The sequence below is a fragment of the Pseudorca crassidens genome, chromosome 15 (genome assembly GCF_039906515.1).
Source record: "Pseudorca crassidens isolate mPseCra1 chromosome 15, mPseCra1.hap1, whole genome shotgun sequence".
NCBI classification, from domain to species: Eukaryota; Metazoa; Chordata; class Mammalia; order Artiodactyla; family Delphinidae; genus Pseudorca; species Pseudorca crassidens.
The window spans coordinates 66,927,134-66,949,850 of NC_090310.1; the positions used below are offsets into that span (position 1 = coordinate 66,927,134).

Here is a 22,717-nt window from a genome sequence, read left to right on the forward strand (position 1 = left end):
GTGATGGGGAGATGGAAGACTTCAGACCACCAGGGTTTTGAAGGTCAAACAGTCCATGTGTCTGCCCTGCAGCCAAAGCTGTCTCTTAGAATCCTGGAACCTTAAAAGTTAATAACCTTCAGACTTCCTTGGCTGAGGTCAGGCAACTCAACTACAGCCTCCACATAAATATCCTCCTCAAGTAATCACAACCACCACATTTCGTGCCGTTTACCAGCTGCTTTCCACAAACCCCATGTCTTTATCCAACATGCAAGGTTGAATAACTCTGAATAACTCAACGGACAGCAAGCTCACTCCCTTCTCTGTAGCAGCTCCTTCTGTCGTCTCACTGAGAGAGAGCTGCCCCATTTCCACTTTTTCCACTCGGGCCCCAGAGTAAGCCTCATGCCACAGGAGATCTGCCGTCACCCGCAAGGTCTTCCCCAGTTGATGGTTCCCAGGGCCGCCCGCCAGCTGGGCGGTGAGCTCGAGCAGGGCCCCACTGGACTCAGTGGGACTCAGCCCAAGGCAGCACGAGGCCTGCTGGGAACACACTGGGGATCTGAAGTCCTTCTCCTGGTAACTCAGATCCTGCATCTTAGAAGCAAAGTGGCCCAGAGGGGCAGGAAACACATCAAGAGTACAAGGTACTCTTACTCCAAGCCTGGCTGCCTGGAGAACTGGCTCTGGGACCTGGAACAAGTCCCCTCCCCGCTGTGGCCACAGTTTACCCATCTGTAGAATGAACAAAACAACACCTCCCGTAACAGCCTCTACATCTATGGCCCACATTCAGGGCTCTAGATTTTCATCTTGCCTCTGTGAGGCTGGCAGCTGGAGAGAAGTTCAGGGACTGACCCATGTATACACAGTGTAACTGCACAATCTGGTCCTGCTCTCCTCTCCATCCAATCTCCTTCCTCTCTCCAGCCTTGGCACTGATCCTCGAAATCCACGAGCTTTTTCCTACTTCCCTGGGCCTGGAATGGTCTTACTCCAGCTCCTTATTCAGCTGGCGCCATCTCATCCTTCAGCCCCTGGCTTCCCTTAGCACCCCCAGCCCCAGCTTCATGTGCTCTCGGCACACTGTGTCCTTCCCCACCCTTATCACGATCCGTACTGTGACGTAGTGTATGACTTGTTTAATCCCAGTCTCCCCCACTAGATGAACAGCTCCATGAAAACAGACACTTCGTCCTCGCCCATGGCCGTCTCCTCAGATCTGCTCTAGTGTCTGGTACACAGTAGGCCTTAAATAAGTAGTTGGTGAATGAATGAACGAGGGGCCGGGACTGCGTCAGGTGGGGAGGAGGATCTATTCTGCCCCCATGGAGTCCACAGGAGAACATGATAAGCGCCCACAGAAATGTGTCTCATACCACCTGAGAACAGCAGTGATCGAAATTACCCTCATCTGAGGCTCGCTACATGCCAGGCGCTCTAGTGGTGTTTGCACACATAACTCATTTAACCCTTAAGGCTGGAAGACGTGTGATGTCCCTTTATACAACGAGGAAACTGAGGTCCAGAGACATTAAGTAACTGGCCCAAGATCACACAGCCAAGAAGGCACAGACCCCAGATCTAACAGTGGCCTAAGACCTGCACGTGAAGCCAGAAACACTGCGTGAATGGGGGAAATTGAGGCTGCACCCTGACCCAGGCAGTGGGAGGTCCCCAGCCTGGCCCTGGCCCCTGTGAGACCTTAGGCTCAATCCCCAGGTTTCTGGAACTATTTTCCATCTTAACAGTCATGGGTGGCTCATAGGGACTCCAGAGCTCCGCCTGCTGACTTCCTGGAATGAACAGGAGCCCACAGGGGTGGGTGCGTGAGACCCTAAAGCAGAGCTCTATGGCCCATCTTCCCTTGCCAAGGGGAGCAGTTGGGGCCAGGAGGCAGGAGTGAGGAGCTCGGGGTCCAAGTTTAGAGCAGCTCAGGCAAGGAGTACTGGAAGCAGCTCAGAGCACCAACTGGGCAGGGCCAGGCCTCCTTCTGGCTTGTCTCCCTCCTCTTACCCCCCCTCCACTTGTCTTCTCCTCACCACTGGCTTTTGAATACTATAGGAGCTGACTGAACCTCTGATTGTCAACAGCAAATGGGGTCTTTAGGAAGGCTTACCCTCTCAATTAACAGATGAGAAAACTAAGCCCTGGCCTGAGGAAAGGTTAGAGGCTAAAGGGGGAGATTATTCTGATTCAGACAGACCCTGTCCTTCTATTCTATTTAGTGACAACAGTCACTAAACGTACGCTGGATAGCAGATGCTGGGGAAAATAGGGAAGGGGAAACACAGTTAAGTAAGATCTTACAGACTCTAATGAGAGAGAAACCCTTTTGGCCAGAAGAGCTACAATGCGAAGCTAAGTGCTGCTGGGCAGACGTAAATTAGCAGAGTGCCGTGAACTCGGCGGCTCCTGGCCAGGGGTGCTCTGGGTACTGTGCCAGGACATCAACTAATAAGAGTAGGTACATTTCAGCCTCTTCCAAACCACGCCCAGCCAGTGGTGGCAGAACCCATGAAGCTTCCCAGGCCAATATCGACACACAGGGCTGGGCTGTCCCTAAAGCTGCCTCGGTGCCAGGCAGTGGGCAGACAGAGCCTGGCCTGCACCCAGCAGGTGCTAATGTCCACTGAAAGCGTGAAGGCCAAGCCTGCTCTCCCGGGGAAACTCTCAGGTCCCCACTGCGCCCCCCCAGAGGAAAGGCCCCTTTCAGATGTCAGTTTCCCTCCTCTCACTGGCAACATGGGAAGGAGATGGGCACTGCCGTGGGGCACCAGTGCAGCTGCTGCGTGCACAGGGCCTGTCCCAAACTGGGCAGAAGACAATACCCTGGGATTTAGGAAGCTGCCTCTGAACCGGTTCTCCCACGACATCATCCTCCCAGGCTGTGGGACCGTTAGGGCGGAAGTCGGACTCTAGCCAAGGGGATGTTCCCAGATGTCAATGCTTTCAAACCGGACCCGCCCTGAAAGGCAGGCAGGGACAGGCCTGAGCCAGGAAAGCCCTGGGTAGAGACTCAGGATGGTGTTCTGGCCTCTCCTTGGCAGGGGATGGCCACAGGTCTCCCTGGCAGCACCGCACAGCAGTGCCTGTCCCAGAAAGGAGAGCCGCCAGAGGCCTAGCCTCTGGCTTGGGGGTGGAGGCTCCGAGCAGCTGCATCAGAGGTCCAGTCCCTCGCTGAGTACCCACCCCCATCCCAAGTACCGCATCTAGGCATCCTCCAAAGTACTTTTCTCAAGCTCCCCTTCCCAAATCAGGGTCCTTTGGGCAGTCTCCTCTTCCAGGTTCCTTCCTCAGGAGACGGTGTCCCAGATACAACAGGAAGCGGGATGTGAGGGAGCCCCTGAGGGTTTAGGCCCCTTTCCCAGTTCGTGCGGTGGGACAGCGGGCCGGCTGGTGCCTCAGGCCGGTGGGGCTGACACCCGCGCCTCCCCGCGGCCTCCCTTTCCCGCACCAGCGCCCTCACCTTGAGATAGTCGTTTTCTGAGCGCAGCTCCTCCAGCTCTCGCACGAAGCCGCCGGGCCCGCAGTCCAGCATCTCCTCGGTGAGGTCGGAGAAGGCGAGCGAGGCACTGAGTGGCAGGCGGCTGCTCCCCACCGACGACGCGGCCACCGACGGCTCCTCGGGGGAGGCGGGGGGCCGCGGAGGCTGTTGTGCGGACGGCGCAGGCTGGGACGGCTGCCCGGTGCGGGCCCCCGCCGGGCCCCCGGCCGCCGACTCAGCGTCGCTGCTCAGCGCCAGCTCCAGGCCCAGCAGGCGCGCCTCCTCCGACGCGCAGTCCGACACCTCCGAGCTGCTGTCGGTGAGGCTGGGCGGCGGTGGCGGCGGTCGCGGCCCGGTACCCGGGCGCGGACGGCCCTTGGCGCGGACCCCAGTGCGGACACCGGCCACCCGGGTCCCTGAGCCCCGCGCCCCGGACGCCACCGCACGCCCCTTCTTGTCGGGCCGCGCCGAGGACGCGGCGCTGCAGGCGGCCGCTGAGCCCGGGCCTGGGCCGCGGCGGCCCTTGGCCAGCGACCAGCCGGCCACGTCCTTGGGCCGGGCCGGCGACGGCGCGCGGTGGCTCTTCTTCCTCTCCGGAGCGGGAGCAGGCGGGGGGCCGCAGCCCCGAGCCGGGGACTCCCCCGCCGGCACCTCCATCGCGGCCTCCCTCGGCCTTAGCGAGCGGCGCGCATGGCCCGGGCCCGCCCGGCCTCCGCGCCCCGTGGGAGGCTCCTGGCGCCCCTCCGGCCGCTGGGGCCGCGGCTCCTCTCGGCCCACCTCAGCCCCCCGGCTGCGCTCCGGCCCCGACCCCCGCCGTACTGTCTCTCCGCTGCCCTGGGCTCGGAGAGACCGGCCCGATCGCCTCCAGGCGCCCCGGCTCCGGCTCCGGCTCCGCCCGGCGCCCGCCCCTTCGGCCTCGCCGCGCCCCCGGAGCGCGCCCGGGCCCCGGCTGCCTGCACGCCGATCGCTCTCTCGGGCTCCGAGTCCGGCTGCGGCCCGGGCCCCGGCTCCGCCCGGCGCGGCCCGCCCCCCGCGCAGCCCCGCCAGCTCCCCGCCCAGCCGCCTCGGCTCGGGGGCGCGCGGCTCCGCGAACAAAAGGCGGACGCGGCGGGAGCGGCAGGGAGGGACACAGGCAGCGAGCGAGGGAGGGATCTGCGAAGCAACAGCGACCCCCTCGAGGGTCAGGCGGGCCGGGGCCGCTGTGGCCCGGACTCCCTTCCCCTCCGCTCCGCCGCCGCCCCCTCCCCTGCTGGCCTGGGGAACGCACCCGGCGGAGGCGCCCCTGCTCCCCTCGTCCGCGCAGGGGTCGCGCGAGCGGCGAGAGGGGGGACTCCTAGGTAGAGGCCGGGTGGACCTCAGATCGCGGGAGCCAGCATCCATATACACGCCGAGCACCTCGCCCCTCGAGGCTGTGCAGAGCGTGCGCGAACTCCGCCCCCCTGAACCTCGCAGAGCAAGACCGATTATCCCAATGTACAGATGGGTAAACTGAAGCCAAGGGAAGACAGGCGATCAGCCCACGGTTAGCGGCAGAGCCGGGATGGAAGCCAGACCTCGCCCCTCCAGGGCGTGCTCCGCATCTTCTGGCTTGGCTTCCCTCTCACAGTCGTGGGGAGCGTCGGGCCCTGGGTGCATGCCCGGCTCTGCACGCCGTGAGCGGCTTGTGATCCCAGGCGTACTCCCTCCTCCCCTGACCCCGGTCTCAGGTTCTGCGGGGCTAAAATGGAGGCGACCCGTTCTCAGGAGTCAGACCAGCGAATGCTTTGGGAATAGGTTTTGGCTCCGGTGGGGGCTGGTCCGAGCTGGACACGGTTGCCCTGATCCCCACACGTCCCCCACAGGAACAACTCCGGATAACCCCGGAGCCCCGGCTCTTGTGGGTGTCGTTTCTTTCCTTCCAGAACTGTGCTCCTGTGTTGTTGATTTTCCCTTGTGTCTGTCACGCCTTCCCCGCCCCCGCTCCTCGCTGCTACTTCCCATCGCCACCGAGCCGCAGCTGGGCAGAGCCACTTGAAGTCCTTTGGCTGCCCGGCAGGCAGGCGCTCACTCTCCGGGTAGCACCCCCTGGCGGGCTTGGGGGGCAAGGCTGGTGTTTACCGGTCTGCAGCCTCTTCTTCCTCCCTCTATTCCCCTTCCTTTCCTTTTCCTCCTCCTTCTCCCCCTTTCCTCCTTCCGTTTCCATTTCTCTCTTTCCCTCCTCTTCCTTTTCCCCCAAACCTGTTGCTTCACCTCCTCCTGCCCTTGACACAGCTGGGCCCGCAGCTGGCTCAGGTCCACTCTGTTTCTGTGCCACCTGGTGAATACACTCCTGGGGTATGCCCTCTCCCAGTGGCACGGCTTCATCCCCATCTAGGTGTGTCTAGGTGTGTAAGTGCCCCCTCTATCCTCGGATCCTTCCTCTGGGTGCCCCCCACGGAGCCAGGTAAGGAACAGGGCCACTCAGCAGGTTCTCTGCAAACACTTCTTCAGGGGCATTTCCACCCCCATCCTGGCAAGGCACCTGCTCCCCTGCCCCCACTAACTGTCCACTCACCCAGACCAGGCACCAGGCGGGACCCTGAGGGACACAGTGGTGGACTTGTCAATGGTGAGTTCCCGACCTCATGGAGCACACAGTAAAGCGAGGAGATGAGCCACAATAGACTCACCACAAACAGTGTGGCATGGCATTTCACAGGGGCAAGGGCCAGGGTAAGCCCTCCTGCTTCCCGGGCCTCAGAAGACACCACTTAGTTTAGTCTGATGTAACAGATGACAGGGTCCTTCTAGCTCTGATGTCCCCGTTTCTTGTAGACTGGTTCTGGCCTGGCACAGAGAGATGCTGTGTGGCTCTCGGAAATTGTTTACCCTCTCTGAACTTCAGTTTCTTCATCTATGCAGAATGTGGGCTTGGAGATGTTGGATGGTGGGAATCCCAGCAGGGGATGTGCTACATAGAGCAGGTTGCTCAGCCACTCCTGACACACCCATGGCCACACCAGCGGTGGCCTGGATCTCCCCATGTGGGCCTGGGCCCGAGTCCTGGCTCTACCACAAACCCTGACTGGGTCCCAACACTCATGGCTGAGCAGGGGGCTGATGGCCCTTCCTGCTTTGAAGGTCTTCGGATTTGGGGAGCCACGAATCTACATTGCAGCCCCAGAAGAGCCCGGGGAGCAGCAAGGTCCTGGTGGGGAGGGACCCAGGGGTTGGGTCAAGGTGAGGCTCTGGACTCAGGTCAGACCAGGGCAACAGCGAAAGGAGTAAGACTAGCCAGGGGCCCAGAATTGGCTCCATGCAAGCGGGGAGGCCACCTGGGTTTTCCTGAGCCCTGGGCACTCATGCCAGGCTGTGTGCTCAACACTTCAGCAGGATCTCAGAAAGGGTAGGAACTTCTTGTGGCTGATTATATTTTCCAAAGATAGGCTCAGCAATATATAGCTCATCCCAATTATTCTTTTTTACAGTGTGGCATTGACACTCTTCCAGTTGAGTGACGTGGTCTATGTTCCCTCTCCTTGAACCTGAGCAGACGTTTGTGACTGCCTCAACCAATAGAGAATGGCAGAAGCGACAGTGTGAAACTAGGTCATAAAAGGCAATATGGCTCTTACAGCTCAGTTTCTCTCTGCCCTCTGTTTCTCTGTGTCTCTCAGTCTCTGTCTCTCTGGCTCTCTCTCAATCCACTCTCCCTTGGGACGCAGCCACCATGTTGGGAGCAAACCCAGGCCTCATGCAGAGGCCACGTGAAGGTGCTCCAGCCAACAACTCCAGCTCCGGTCCCCGCTAAGCCCCGGACATGTGAGAGAAGGAACTTTCATATGATTCAGCCCCTAGCCTTGGAGCTGCCCCAGCTGATGCCAAGTGGAGCAGAAATGAGCTGTCCCAAACTGCAAAATATTGTTGTTCTAAGCCACTAATTTAGGGGGTAGTTTGTTACGCAGCAATGGATAACTGGAATGCTTGTTCAAGGTCATACAGCTTGGAAGTGGCAGGGCTGGGGTTGATTGGAACCCAGGGCCATCCAGCTTCAGAGCCTGTTGTGCTGCACTGTTGGGTGGTGTCCAGCTCAGGCACACAGTGTGTGCCATGTGAAGCTCTACTCCAGAAGGCATGAAGCGTTAAATGATTGTAAGAATTATATATCAGATTGTACAAAATGAAGATGCTGATCACCCAGCGGAAAAACAGTTTATGTTCTCCCATTCAAGTGGCTAAACTGACCAACATGATGGAAACTGAATGGAGAGTAAATCCTGGAAGGCTCCAAAGAGGAGGTGATTTTTTTTAAAAAATAAAGGTTATATTCCTTATACAAACCACTGGCTGAAGGACAATTAGAAGAATTAGTAGGGAAACCTGCTTTTGTTGTTGTTGTTGTTTTTGGCCGTACCACGTAGCATGCGGGAAGGATCTTAGTTCCCTGACCAGGGTTCGAACCCATGTCCTCTGCAGTGGAAGCATAGATTCTTAACCACTGGGCCACCAGGGAAGTCCCAGAACCTGCTTTAAATAGGGTAGTCAGGGAGGCCTCTCTTAGGAGGTGACCTTTAAACTGAGTTATTCAAAGAGCCAGAATAAGAGAATTCCAGGCAGAGAGAACAGCAAGGGCGAAGGCTGAAGGAGGAATAAGCTTGATAGATGTTCAAGGAAGTAAGAAGGTCAGAATGACTGGCACTTGATGGGTGATAGAGGAAGGACAAAACAGAGCATGACTGGACAGCGGGAGCCTCAGCAGCCCTGGGCAGGGCTTTATTGTTTGTTTGTTTTTAAAATATCTTTCATATATATATTTTTTAAATTTTTGTTTATTTTTGGCTCCATTGAGGTTTCGTTGCTGTGCAGCTTTCTCTAGTTGCAGTAAGCGGGGGCTACTCTTCATTGCAGCGTGCGGGCTTCTCATTGCGGTGGCTTCTCCTCTTGCGGAGCACGGGATCTAGGTGCACGGGCTTCAGTAGTTGTGGCACATGGGCTCAGTAGTTGTGGCTCATGGGCTTAGTTGCTCTGTGGCATGTAGGATCTTCCTGGACCAGGGCTCGAACCCATGTCCCCTGCATTGGCAGGCAGATTCTTAACCACTGCGCCACCAGGGAAGCCCGGGGCTTTATTGTTGATGCAGTGACAAGCCACCGGGGACTTTGGAGTAAGCAGGGGTGAGATGTAATCTAATTTGTGTTTTAAATAGATCACTCTAGCTGATGGCAAGAAGATGCTAGAAGATGGGTAAAGGGCCTATTGAACCAGCCTCTGAGAGGTAACGGTGGCTTGGATGAGGGTGGAGGCAGTGGAGAGGGAAGAAGAGGGGTAGTTTTGACATCTGTTCTGGAGCTTTGAAGAGTTAGACACCCTTGGTTGGAGGTGAGGAATCAGAGAAATGAAGTCAAGTTCAACTCCCAGGTTACTGGCTTTCGTTACAGGATGAGTGACAGTGCCATTTAACAAGACAGGGAAAACAGCTTAAATGTGGTCGGGGGTAGAGAGACCAGGTTTAGAGGGGGAAATGGAGAGTTCTTTCTGGACCCTATCAGTTTGAGGTGTCTGTGGAGACATCCAAGTCATATAGGCAAGAGACCTATGAGTTTGGAGCCCAGGGTAGCAGTTAGTCCGGAGTCATGAAGAGTCATCCGCATTTAGACAATATTTAAATCCATGAGACCAGATAGGGTCACATAGAGAAAGGGTCTACAGAGAGAAGAAAAACCAAGAAGTTAAGAATTCCTGGTTCTACATTTGTAGAGACATGGATGGACCTAGAGCCTGTCATACAGAGTGAAGTAAGTCAGAAAGAGGAAAACAAATATTGTATCTTAACACATATACGTGGGATCTAGAAAAATGGTACAGATGAACCAGTTTGCAGGGCAGAAATAGAGACACAGATGTAGATGACAAATGTATGGACACCAAGCGGGGAAAGCGGGGAGGGGAGTGGTGGTGGGATGAACTGGGAGATTGGGATTGACATATATACACTAATATGTATAAAATAGATAACTAGTAAGAACCTGCTGTATAATAAAATAAAATAAAATATTGAAAATAAATAAAATAAAGAATTTCTGGTTCTATCACAGATACAGGGAACAAACTAGTGGTTACCAGTGGGGAGAGGGAAGGAGGGAGGGGCAACATAGGGGTAGGGGAGTATGGGGTACAAACTATTCTGTGTAAAATAAGCTACAAGGACATATTGTACAATAGAGGGAATATAGCCAATTTTTTTTTTTTTTTGCGGTACGCGGGCTTCTCACTGCTGTGGCCTCTCCCATTGCAGAGCACAGGCTCTGGACGCGCAGGCTCAGCGGCCATGGCTCACGGGCCCAGCCGCTCTGCTATAGCCAATATTTTATAATAACTATAAATGGAGTATAACCTTTAAAAATTGTGAATCACTATTCTGTACACCTGTAACTTATATAATGTTGTAATCAAGTATACTTCAATTTAAAAAATAAAATAAAATTTAAAAATTAAAAAAAAAAAGATTGATAGTTGTTACCTCTAGGAGTGGATGAGATTGGGAGAGGACAGATGAAGAGGGCCTTTAATAATTGCTCCCAAAACATCTATCATGAATTGTTTGAATCTTATTAAATAAAACTGTATCCATGTATTATTTCTTTCATAAAGTAGAAAATTGAAAAAAAAAAGGGTTGGGGGGGGAATTCCTGGTTCTAGAAAGTGGTTAAGAGAGGAGAAGCCAGCCACAAAAGACAGAGAGGGAGTGGCCGAGGAGGGCGGAGGGAAATGAAGACAGCGTGTTGTCTGGGAGAATCGCTCTGTCAAGCGGCATAGGAGCTGAAGGAAGATGAGAGCAGTGTCCCCTTCCTAGGGCGACACGGAAGCTGCTGGGGACCTTGCAAGAGCAGGCGTGGTAGGGACAGATGCCAAAGGCAGGGGGTTGAAGAGCGAAGAAGAGGTAGAGGTGGAGTGTAGGGAGAAGAGGATAGAGCAGTCGTGGCGGGGACGGTTGTGTCGAGAGGGGCAGGCGAGAGATGGGTGAGGCCGAGAGAAGCCGGGCAGGAGAAGCGGAGCGCGACAGAGCCAGGGAGGCCCAGGGGACTGGCTTTCGAAAGCAGCAGGGGCCCTTCCTCCGTTGTCCTGGAGGGAAGGCGGAAGAGATGGGTGAGATGCAGGTGGGTCCGTCGGGAAGGTGAGGGAGTGACTGATGGCTTCTGTTTTCTCGGTGAAGAATAAAGTTGCCGGCTGAGTGAGCAGCCGAAGGAGTGGAGCTTGTGTGAGGAGGGCAAAGACCGTCTGTCACAGCGACCAGAGGAGAAATCAGACCTCTCAGGATGTGTGAAGGGGTATGTCATGCACCCATCCGAGGATCAGAGTGAAGCCAGTCGACTCAGCAAAGCACAGAGCTGAAACTGTGCCGCCTATCCAGTTTTATATCCAGCTTTTTTCACTTTACAGAGTAGCAGAAGCATTTCCCCGTGCATTATGAACTCTTGGCAAACATCACTTTTAATACTTAGAAATAATCCACAGAGGGGATATTCCATGGGTCGCTTAAACTTTTCCCCTTTTACTGGACATGGAAATTGTTTCCTGGCTCTGACTGTTGCAGTTCTCAGAGAGGCGGCCTGTGGTCTGGTGGAGAAAGGACAAGACAGGCTGCAAGGCAGAGCTGGGACATTCAACACGCTGGTGCCTAGAATCTCATCGTGGAAGCTTTTTAGGGGCCAATTACATGGCAACTGGCTTTCCTGCCAGGTCACATTCCTAGACTTGAGGATGAAGAATGGGACAGCAAGGCACACCTCACTGGCCTCCCAAAGTGCCCAAAAGTTCGGGAATTGAGTGTGGAGGAAATAGATTTGGGAGAGGGGCCCTGAGAGAAGGGAAGGCCAGACGTGTGACTCCCGAGCTGTTGACAGCTCAAACACATATAGCAACAGCCATGTTTGAGGTAGCGACAGGGCTCCTCACTTGAATGTTTTCCCCATAATACAAGTCCTTTTGGTATCCCACCTTCCCGGAGCGGGCACTGCCCCAGGAGACCTGGTCATGGGGAGAGGATCTGGGGACCCGAGTCTTTTCCACCAAAGCCAGCAGGAGGGGGTCTCTTTCAGGTCTGTGAAGCTGGAGTAAGCCACCCGAGAGAGTGGGCTTACCCACCCAACACGCTGGGGGACCCTTGGTGGACATAATTTTTCAGGAGTTCCTGCCCTGGGTGGAGGCCGCTAGTTCTGGGACTGGCTGAAGCCCCTTCCAAATCTGAGGTTCTGTGTTTCAACAACAACGTTCACTTAAGTCCCCTTATGAGCCAGGGATAGAGAAGTGCCCCACTGACAGTGTGCCTACTGTATGCCAGACGCTGGGCTTCTTGGACATGACCTCACCCCATGGCACGACAGGCCAGTGAGAAAAGAATCGGCATCCCGTGTGAGAGTGGGAAACCAGCAAGGCTGCCTCTTCTCACCCCCCAGCCCCGGGCCTCCCCTGCAGCACAGGGTGATTGGTGGGGACCCCACGGAAGGACCCTTTCCTGGACACTTGCACCCCTTAAGGAAGCGCCTTATGTGATGGGCTTCAGGCACCACGCGGCACCTAGTAGCTGTGGGTGAGAGGCTCCAGGTTAGAGACAAGGAGCTGAGTAAACCCCACCTCTTTGGGCTGGTGGTGGCAGAACTGGGGGCCTGAGGTGACAAGGTCTTGTTTGTGGGATTTGAGTTTCTGATGGACGACAATGACTGCCAGGCCTTTCCAGCTGGAACCGGAGCAGGCTCGGGGCCAAGGCCTGCCACCCTCTGGGCAGGTATAAGAGCTGGGAGGAGGGCTGGAGCCCGGCTGGGGCAGAGGTGCCAGCTGCCCGCTGGGGGACCAGGGTGCAGAGCTAAAACTGCTTTGTACAGACCGCCAGGTGGACAGGGTCAGTTCTGGAAGTGGCCCCTTCTCTGTGGGATGCAGCAGAGGCACTAGGGAAGCCGTCGGGCTGGACAGGCTGGAGGAGGTCACCTGAGGCTGCGACTCGGCAGGGTGAGTACATTCTTCCACGGTTCCTGCCTTTCCCTTCTCCACTGAGCTACTCACCCCTGCAAGTGACTGAGTGACTCTCTGCCCCAGAGGTGCCCGGGTGGAGACTGAATGGCCATTTGTCTGGGACTTGAGCCCTGAATCTCGCAAAGGGGCAATGTCGGGGGATAGCCATAGCACTGTCATTTGTCCAGTGCTCAGCAAACACCAGGAACTGTGAACAGGATGATGGAGGTCTGGCTCAGCATCCTAGTTCTTCAGGCATTATCTTCATTTACTCTGACAGCAGCCCCATCGGGTAGATAGGTATTAGTATTTTACAGATAGGGAGACTGAAGCACAAAGATGTTAAGTAACTTGCCCAACGTCACACAGCAAGGAAGTGGCAAAAACCAGGATTTAAACTCCCTGACTCCAGAGTCTGTGCTCCTAATGACTGTGCTATTCTATCATGTGGCTGTGGTTAGTCCCTTCTACTTTCTGAGTGGCAGTTTCCTTATCTGCAGTTTAAGGGTGTAAAACATGATGATCAGAACGATATTGTCCTGAGATTCCGGAAAGATATCTGGACATGGGTCAGCCTTAAGCACTGGGAAGCCCTGTTGGAACATTTATCAATAATGTGTGAATGGGGACTGCCCTGGTGGTCCAGTGGTTGGGACTCCGTGCTTCCAGTACAGAGGGCGCAGTTTCGATCCCTGGTCGGGGAACTAAGATCCCACATGCTGCGTGGTGTGTGGGGGAAAAAAAAAAAAAAGAATATGGGGATGCCCTTTGATCCATTATTCAACTTTTGCAATTTATCCTAAAGGATATCATCAGATTTATGAATAAGGAGGTTCATTACAGTTTTGCTTATAATCACAGAAAATTAGAAGCAAACAAAATGTCAGACGTTTGAGAAATGATGTACATCCTGTGACGAAATAATAAGCAGCCATTAAAAATCATGTGTTCAAAGGGTGCTGCATGTAACTGGAAATTTTTCATTTGTTAAGTTTGAAAAAGCACTTTATAAAACGATACACAGCATGATGTATCTATAAATGTGTGTATATACTTGTCTATGAAATAAATATAAAAGATGGGAAAAAATACCCTCGGGGCTGAGAGTTTCTCTCTGAGAGGTGGAATTATGAATATTTTTGTATTTTTCTTTATTCTTTTCTAAATTCCTCAAATTTTCTACAGTAAACATGTATTGCTTTTTTAATTAGAAAAATGACTTTTTTTGTTTTCAAAATCTGTTCTTTTGGTCTAGCTTGGCCCCTTTCAAGCTTTGAGAGGAAACTGAATTGCAGGCTGTCAGTCTTGTGAGGGCCTCTGAAATAATCTGGTCTCAGAGAAACCAGAGGGGAAACAGTGGAATATGTTACACGTGGGGAAACATGTAACAGTGCTACATGTTACATGTGGGGAAACCCAGTTACATGTGGGGAAACCCAGGGGTGCAAGGGACTTATGCAAGGTCATACAGGGAACCAGAGGCCCCAGACCCCCAGTCTGGGGGCTCAGGCATCTGCCCAAAGGCTACAGTCCATGGGCCAGGCTGCCAGAAGGACAAGGAGGTAGAAGGGAATCACAGCTAGCATCTACGGCTAACGTGTTAATTGCTAACTACAAGTGCGGCCTTGAATGCCCAGCGTAGCTGACCTCACAGACCCACCCAGTGACATACTGGCCCGGGAATGACAGGTGAATGACAGGTGAGAGGGAGCAAAGGGTAGGCGGATGGGCGTGGAGCCAGCCGGGTGTGCCCCAGGTTTCTCCCTCTCATCTTTAGGCCTCACCAAGCGGTGCTGCCTCCCTCAGGAAGGCTGAGGGCTTGCTTACTGCCCTCAGCTGGGCTCGGACAGAAGCATGAAAGGTCTCCGCTGGCGTTACACTCGGCTGGTAAGGGGCCAGCTTGGGCTGGGGGTTGGTCAGGAAAGGCGGGGAAGAGGGGGTCTGGGCCAGGATTGGATACAGGCTGGTGTCCCCCTTCCAAGCCCCTCCTCAGCTGGCCCAGGGTTCAGAGCAAGGGCTCAGGAACCTGGGGCATTAGTGCCCAGCCCCATGGTCCCAAGACCCTCAGGAAGCACAGACCACTGTCTTCATCCCTTCCTCCCCGGAGTGGGTGCCAGATGGAGCTCTATCCAGAAGCCCGCACAGCTAGGACGCCCTCCCTAGGCCTGAACCTGGGGAATAGGAAAGCAGTTTCCTGTCCTTCTCTCCTTCTCGAGGAAGTCTGTCTTTTTCTTTTTTTTCCTTTAATGGAGTACCCGCTGCTGTTTTTTAAAATTAATTCATTCATTAATTAATTTTTGGCTACGTTGGGTTTTTGTTGCTACGTGTGGGCTTTCTCTAGTTGCGGTGAGCAGGGGCTACTCTTCATTGCGGTGCGCAGGCTTCTCACTGCGGTGGCTTCGCGGGCTTCTCACTGCGGTGGCTTCTGTTGCGGAGCGCGGGCTCTAGGCACGCGGGCTCAGTAGTTGTGGTGCGTGGGCTTCAGTAGTTGTGGCTCGTGGGCTCTAGATCACAGGCTCAGTAGTTGCGGCACACGGGCTTAGTTGCTCCGCGGCATGTGGGATCTTCCTGGACCAGGGCTTGAACCCATGTCCCCTGCATTGGCAGGTGGATTCTTAACCACTGCGCCAGCAGGGAAGTCCTTGAGGAAGTCTCTCCTGATGAAAAGCCCCGAAGTCATTGTGTGCAGGCGTGCATACACACACACACACACACACACACACACTCTGGTACTCAATGGAGTGAATGAATGAATGAAGACACCACCATACATGCCCACTGACACACACATATATTTACACAATCCCAACTCACACTCACAAACACATTGACAGGTAACACACAAAGTTGCACTCAATACCTTCTCACACTGATTTGCCTACACAACTCTATTTTAAGCCAACACATCACACACAGACAAATGTGCATTTTATATGAATCTGCTAACCTGCACACTGTCTCACCTATGACTACATGCGTTGTTTCACTGGCTGAAAGGGCCTTCTTTCTTCCTTTGTAAAATGGGCGTAGTAAGAAGCACATTCTCGGGAGTTCCCTGGCACTCCAGTGGCTGGGACTCGGCGCTGTCACTGCTGCGGCCCGGGTTCAATCCCTGGTCAGGGAACTGAGATCCCACAAGCCACAGAGTACGTGGCCAAAAGGAAAAAAAAAGCAGCACATTCTTCTTAGAATTCTTGGGAAAATTCAGAGAGATCACGCACAGCAAGCAGTTCACACAGGCCTAGTCAAGTGTGTGCTGTATACGTCAGCCACTACTGTTGTTGTTATTATTATTACCGTTATTTCACGTACAAAGGCACAGCTGCGGCTCCCAGAGCTGGGCTGTCATCTGCCCTTCTCTCCTGCCCACAGGCTTAGAACGCAATCCCTGGCATCCACTCCGGATCCAGAGAAACCAGGCAGACAAGCTGCAGGGCCTACGGCCACATCGGATGGGCATGGCTGGCAGGGGCCAGGGAGGGAGCTGGCTGGAGGCGGGGGCAGGGCCTGGTCTGTCGCTGACACTTGCTTCCTCTGGCTGCGCTCGTGGCTGCAGGGGCCTGGGCCGGGGTGATGAGGTGGCCGAGGACATGTGGAGGCTGGTGTCTCCTTGTCCCTCCACTCACCAGGCCTCTTTGTGTCTTCACAGCCCAGCCAGGTGGAGGACGCTCTGTCTGGGGAGGAGGGTGAGGAAAAGGAGGAGGAGACAGCCCCAGCCCCAGCTCGTGCTCCGGAAGATCCAGTGGAGCCCCAGCTGGCAGAAGCCAGCCAGGTTCTGGGAGCCTCGGAGATGAGGCAGGTTCGGGCACAGTCCGTGGTACAAAGATTTCAGCCCTGAGCCTGAGGGTCCCACCCTCCTGCCCCACCCAAGCTAGGCCCAAGGACACCCAGGGTCACTCCTGCTCTGTTCTCTGCTCACTGTGTCACCTTGGGCAAATCACTTCTCCTCTCTGGGCTTTTCTTCCTTTCTTGTAAAATGATCCAGTAATCCTAGCACCGCCTTCTTCCCTGGGCCAGGAGGTTAAGGATATAGTGAACTAATCTAGTCCTTGGGAACTGACGCCAAAGCTGGGGTGGGGGTGGGAGGATGAGATGCGGGGATTAGGAGGAAGGGTTCAGCGTCTCATCTATTCTCTGGCTGCTGGGGGCCAAGGTGACCCCTCTGACCTGGGTTCAAATCCTGGCTCTGCCACTTACTCCCCATGTGGGCTTCAGGCAGGTTGCTTCACCTCCCTGAGCCTCAGCTTCCTCATCTATATAATGGGAACACTAATCCCTCTCTCTGAGGGTTCCTGCTAATTGGCGTGAAAGTCCCCTGGAAACAGTAAAGTACCCTGTAAACTGCAAAGCACCGTGCTTGGGTGAGCGGTGGCTGTTCAACCTCAGTCCTCCTGGGACCCGAAGGATATGGGGCGAGGAGGGTGGGAGGACCGGGAACCCTCACTAACCTCCAGTCCTGTCCCTTAGATCAGCCTCCACCTCCCCCCGAGAGTCGCTGGACACTCCTGGAGTCTGGCCTTTCGCACGTCGAGGGACGGCTTCAGTCTGCGGAGCCTGTACAGGCAGATGGAGGGCCACAGCGGGCCGGTGCTGCTGGTGCTGAGGGACCAGGATGGCCAGGTGAGCCGTGCGGGGAGTGTTAGTGGAAGGGATGCATGTCGATGGGCCCCCGAGGGCCTCTCCATTCCCCAGCTCTGCCCCAGGCTCCCCAGGAGCCTCTCTAGGATGGGCCTATGTTACCAAGCCTGAAGGGTGGTGCTGCCAGTGGACCTCCAGCTCCCTTCCAGCGGCAAACTGCAAATTCTTCTTTCCAGATGTTTGGGGCCTTCTCCTCCTCGGCTATTCGACTCAGCAAAGGCTTCTACGGTACTGGCGAGACGTTCCTCTTCTCCTTCTCTCCACAGCTGAAGGTGATGTTCTTAACCTTCCAGGCGGGGAGTGGGATCTATGGCAGGACAAAGAACCCGGGGTCCCAGTGGCCCCCAGCTCCATCCCCCGTGCTGGGTGCCTGGTGTCCTTCCATCTTTCCACAGAGGGAGTACAGCAGGGCAGTGGCAGGCAGAGCATCCCCCTTCATTTAAAAAGTGCTCAGTTCCTGGCAACCACTGACTGGCTTGAGAGGAGGTGTGTCGCTCAGCAGATACAGGCTGGAAAGACAAAACTGGTCCAAGTGCAGGTAGCCCTGTGGGTGTGGGGGTAGGAAGATGAAGACAGACATGCCCAGTGGCTTATATTTTCTTAGGCAGTGTCGGGTAAGGGCATCAGCTAAGGGTGAAGATGGAGAGGAGGGTGTGAAGGTTGAGGGGAGAGGAGGTATGGCAGGAGTAGAAAGGGAAGCTGCTGGAGAAAACTGGAGAAACAGAAGGGCAGCTAGGCAGGGCTGACTGGAGGTCCGAGACTGCGAATGCAAAGGCCACTTACTTCGGTGTGTGCTCTTCTCTAGCAAAATTCAGCTCCTCAGGTTCAAGCATGGAGAGCGCGATGGGAGGGTTCAACCACGACTGGGGTTTTGCCAAGCTGCTTTACTAGAGGTAGACAGGGAAAAGGGAGTTGAATGGAGTGGAAACACAAAATAGATGAAGCACTAGTTGCAGGTGCATTGGTTTGCCATTAGAAACCCCTGTCCCATGCACAGAGCAAGACACCTACAGATACATGCAACAACATAGGCATCTGGTTGCATGACAAGGAGGTCACAAGCTTGGACTGACTGCCTTGCCGAAGGCAAAACACACCATATCTGCTGTGTTGCCTCCATCGCCAGCCTGGAAATCTTATCAGAGAAGAGGAGAGGGGACAGTTGTTTACAATAAACCCATGCTGGGTATTAGTCCCCACCGCTGGCCTTCCAGGGTTCACCTACTAGAATCCTCAAGTTGTACAAGGTTCCTCCTACTGCTCCGACAGTTCCGTGGCAGAATCCTTTGCTGGTTCCTCCTCATCTCCCCAACCTTTTAACATCATGGGGTCCTCAAGCTCAGGTTTTGGTTGTCATCTCTTCTCTGACTATCCTCTTTCCTTCGAGGTCTCGTCCATTCTCACAGCTTTCCATGTCATCCAGGTGCTGATGGCCTCTCCCCCGGACTCCACACTCACATACATCCAACCATTACCCAGTGTCTCCAGTTGGATCTAAATGGCATTTCAAGCATCACATGTTCAAAGCTGAGCTCCTGACTTTCTCCCAGAAAATCAGTTCCCCCGGCCATCTTCCCTGACAAAGTTAACGGCACCTCTATCTTTTCTGCCGTCGAGACCAAAAATTTTGGAGCCCTTCTTAATGCCTCTTTCACACCCTACATCTGAGCTGTCAACGAATCCTGATGGCTCTTCCTTCTCTTTCTATCGCTATCCAGAATCCACCACTTCTCACCATGTCCTTTGCTGTCACCCTGGTTCAAGCCACCATCATTACTTGCCTGTGTTCCTGCTATAGCCTCCTAATGCTTCCACCTTCAGTCATCACAGTACCTGGAGTGAGCCTTTTAAAAGGTAAGTCAGGGCACATCACTCCTGGGCTCCAAGCTGCCGATGGTTCCTTTCTCCCTCAGAGAAAAGTCAAAGTCTTCACAATAACCTACAAGTCCCTACGTCTCTTGGCCTCTCTCCGATGTCATTTCTTGCTACTTTCCCTCTCCTGCACTCCGCTGTAGCCACACAAACCTGTCGGTTTGTTCTTTTTTTCTTTTTTTTTTTTTTTTGCGGTACGCGGGCCTCTCACTGTTGTGGCCTCTCCCGTTGCGGAGCACAGGCTCCGGACACGCAGGCTCAGTGGCCATGGCTCACAGACCCAGTCGCTCCACGGCATGTGGGATCTTCCCGGACCGGGGCACAAACCTGTGTCCCCTGCATCGGCAGGCAGACTCTCAACCACTGCGCCACCAGGGAAGCCCTGTCGGTTTGTTCTTAAGCAGGCAGGCCTGTTCCTACCTCAGGGCCTTTGCACACACTGCTCTACCTAGTGTGCCCTCCACAGGATCTCCATGTGGGTCGGTTCTCACTCCCTTCAGGATGCTGCTCAGATGTCACCCTCTCGGCAAGGCCCTCCCTGGCCGCCTGCTTTAAATTTGTAACACTCCAGCCCCTAGAAATTCTTATTGCCCTTCTCTACTTCTTTCCCCTTAGCTTTTGTCGCCACCTAATATACCATTTATTTTACTGATTTACCCGCCTCCTGCCGCTAGAGTGGGAATTCCAGGAGGCAGGAGTTTTTGTCTGTTATGTTTGCTGTTCTCTCCAGTGACTAAACAGTGCCTGGTGCTAAGTGCCAAAAAAGTTCTTCAAAGGAGCTTATGATTGTTTTCAGGGGATCACTATAGTCTTCCCAGGATACTGTTATGGAATCTCATCCTTTCAAAAATTGGTTAATTTTTGCCCGTCTTTGGTCTTCTGGCACTTCTTGTGTTCTGCATGAATTCCCAGCCGTTCCTTTACTGCTCTTCCAAGAAGCACCATGAACGTGGCCTTAACTTTTTCTGTAGCAATGTTTATCTTCCTCCTTCAAGTCTGAAGGTCATGTTCCTTGAGGAAAGTGGAGGAGGAGCTGAATGGTTCTGTCTTCTCGTGGCCACTTGTTAATATTACCTCACCTGTTCTGAGCCCAGGGCTTATCTTTTATGAGTCCATTTTCTTGCTTAACACCCTTTGGTTGCTCAGAGCATTTTTGGCAACTAATTACAGGCAATAATATGCTATACTTTTGCAGCCTTTTAAAAATCTTTTTATTAGCTAAATTGACCCTTGAATAATTTGTTTATTCAACAAACATCTATACCATGTCTCAGGAATACTGCCGGAATCAAGGCAGCCGTCACAGAGCTTACCTGTTAGCTGGGCAGGCAGTGGCATATTGCCACATGAACAGGGCCTGGGAGGAAGGGCTACTTTCAGTTCCTCTGGGATGACATTTGGGCTGAAAGATGAGAAGTGGGCCATTTGAGGATCTGGGGGAAGAGCATCCTGGGCAGAGGGGTCAGCAAGCATGAAGATCCTAGAGCAGCAATAGCCTCAAGTGTCCCAGGGACAGAAGGGCCAGGGTAGATGAAGTGCAGTTGTTAAGGGGGAAAAGAGGTCGGAGAGAAATCGGGGGCACAGCAGGCTGGGCTTTCGGCTGTTGTCAGCGGTTGGATTTTATTTCCAGGGCCATTGGAGGGCTTTAGCAGAGGAGGGCTAATATCCGATTGGATTTTGAATAGGTCACTGACCGCAGTGCGGACATGGGCTCTGGGCAGGAGACAGTGGAAGCTGAGACCCATTAGGAGGCTGTGATCCAGGGAGGAGTGACTGGCGGGGACGGATGGGACAGAAATGGTGGTAGTCAGGGTGTCTCTTTGGGGTGGGGCCCACAACACTTGCTGAGGAACTGGGTGTGAGGCAGCACTGGGGAGTGTGCAGGCTTGGTGTTGCCTCCAGCGAGGGGAGGAAACAGTTAGTAAGGGTAGAATCAGGGCCCCGCTCCTGACCTGGACTTTCTGCCTCCTCTCTCCAGCTTTGGACGCAGGAAGCCTCAGAGGGTTCGGGTCTATTCCTAGAACAGAAGGGCTTTGGGGCTGTGGGAATTCAGACTGGAGGGCAAGAGGAGATGAACTCCAGGGAGACTGGAGACCAGAGTAGTTCCTGCGCCTTCGTTGGGGCCTGGAGGTTCTGTTTCCTCCACAACACTGCCGCCCAGTGGTGTAGAGTCAAAGTGCAAGGGCAGGACTCACCCAGTAACCGCAGGTTTCTCCTATCATCACAGGTCTTCAAGTGGACAGGAAACAACTCTTTCTTCGTGAAAGGAGACTTGGATTCACTGATGATGGGCTGTGGCAGGTGCGTGTCTCAGTCCTCCCCGAGTCTCGAGTGTCGGGGTGGTCTGTGCTCGGATCCCTTCTCCCGTCCGGAAATGCTGAGCTAGGCTGCCCCAGACAAGATGGGGAGGCTGCTGGTTAACCTTCAAGCCTCTCCCTTCAGCAGCTCCTGCTCAGTCCACTAGCCAACCCCCTAAACCCTGCTCTAAGTCAATATTGAGAGGAGAGGGTGGCGTGAACTCTCCCCCGAAGTGTTACGTTGGTGACAGCTTAGGCTGTCACTTTGGAAACAGCATTCCCTATGGTTGGATGAGGCTAGATTCAAGGGATGGGCAAGCCTCAGATTTACCTGTCAGCTCCATGACTGTAGGAACATAACCCACTGGAGGAAGGCAGGCATCTGCCTGGAACCCGGCATGCGTGCATGCGTGCGTGCGTGCGTGCGTGTGTGTGTACGCGCGCGCGCGCCTCTTGGGGGTGGGAGATGGAGTGCGTTAGGAAGACAAGGTTAGTCTCGCCTCTGGTATGACCTGCAAGTTCAGGCAGAATAACTCTTATCCTGAGGTTACAGAAGAAAGCATTGCTTGCTTAGTACCAGGCAAGTTCTTTGCTCTCCCAACTGCCTGAAAAGCCTCCACTGAGAGGCAGATTGACACAGAATGCACCAGCCATGGCTGATTTGCAGTAAGCCACTTCCCAGCTCCAGCCTAGGTTTGCTGTCAAACGAGGGGATTAGAATGGATGCCCTCTGACGTGTTTTGGGCTCAGACTCCGCGCTTGCGCGAGTCCCTCCTTTGGTTAAGCATTGCCATCTTTAACGTTCTGAATGTTCTAAAACTGGATTGTGGTGATGGTTGCACCACTGCATATATTTATCAAAATCACTGAACTGTAAAAAAAAACAAAAAACGCTCCAAACCCTGTGGGGAACAACATGCGAGCCCCTAACAATCAGGATAAATTGGTTTAAGGGGAGCTGAGACAAAGGTGAAGTGAGGCTGCGGTCGCGGTGTAGCCAAGCACCGCTGGTGCAGGTCCGAAAGGTGTCAGCACCCAGGAGGGAGCGATGCCAAGACTCTCCTCTCTCTTTAGTGGACACTTTGGGCTGTGGTTGGATGGAGACTTGTATCACGGGGGGAGCCACCCCTGTGCAACCTTCAACAACGAGGTGCTGGCCCGGCAGGAGCAGTTCTGCATCAAGGAGCTAGAGGCCTGGGTCCTGAGCTGATGCCCCGGTGGGCAGCTTCCTGGGGCAACAGGGGCTTGGATCTGCCCCCGGATGCTGACGAGGCCTCCGTCACCCTGGGCAGTCCATTCTGTCCGAAACACAGATGGCGAAGTCTCCCAGTGTGGACTGTGGCTCTGAGCCAGCCTCCCGTCGCCAGAGGACCAAGACAGGCATGAGCACAGCCCATGTTCTCCTGGAGAGGGGACTTCGAAGGAGTGAAAGCACTTATACCTCACCCGAGCAGCACAAAGTCCCTCAGGAAAA

The 22,717-nt window shown here is 54.3% G+C and overlaps 2 protein-coding genes across 4 annotated transcripts in view; one reads left to right on the forward strand and one right to left on the reverse strand.

Annotated features, from left to right (window-relative positions):
* Positions 1 to 4,365, reverse strand: part of MTCL2 (microtubule crosslinking factor 2) — a 72,773-nt gene extending 68,408 nt beyond the window's left edge. For 2 of the 3 annotated variants that reach the window (XM_067708059.1, XM_067708060.1), the window contains exon 1: positions 3,452 to 4,365. In XM_067708059.1, coding sequence (XP_067564160.1) covers positions 3,452 to 4,126 — 675 coding nt within the window. In that variant the 5' untranslated portion in view covers positions 4,127 to 4,365. The remainder of the gene's footprint in view (positions 1 to 3,451) is intronic. The other variant, XM_067708058.1, reaches the window with a different exon arrangement.
* Positions 4,366 to 10,443: 6,078 nt separating this feature from the next.
* On the forward strand, positions 10,444 to 22,453 carry TLDC2 (TBC/LysM-associated domain containing 2). Its single transcript, XM_067708509.1, has 7 exons — positions 10,444 to 10,601; positions 14,214 to 14,323; positions 16,066 to 16,235; positions 16,904 to 17,056; positions 17,251 to 17,346; positions 21,174 to 21,247; positions 22,318 to 22,453. The coding sequence occupies exons 1-7, from the start codon at positions 10,444 to 10,446 to the stop codon at positions 22,451 to 22,453; spliced, it is 897 nt and encodes a 298-aa protein (XP_067564610.1).
* Positions 22,454 to 22,717: the final 264 nt, after the last annotated feature.

Coding starts and splice junctions, on each gene's coding strand:
- TLDC2 (XM_067708509.1), top strand. CDS start 10,444: ATGGGTGAGGCCGAGAGAAGCCGGGCAGGAGAAGCGGAGCGCGACAGA. Junction 17,347..21,173: donor CCTTCTCTCCACAGCTGAAG/GTGATGTTCTTA, acceptor CTATCATCACAG/GTCTTCAAGTGGACAGGAAA. Junction 21,248..22,317: donor CTGATGATGGGCTGTGGCAG/GTGCGTGTCTCA, acceptor CTCTCTCTTTAG/TGGACACTTTGGGCTGTGGT.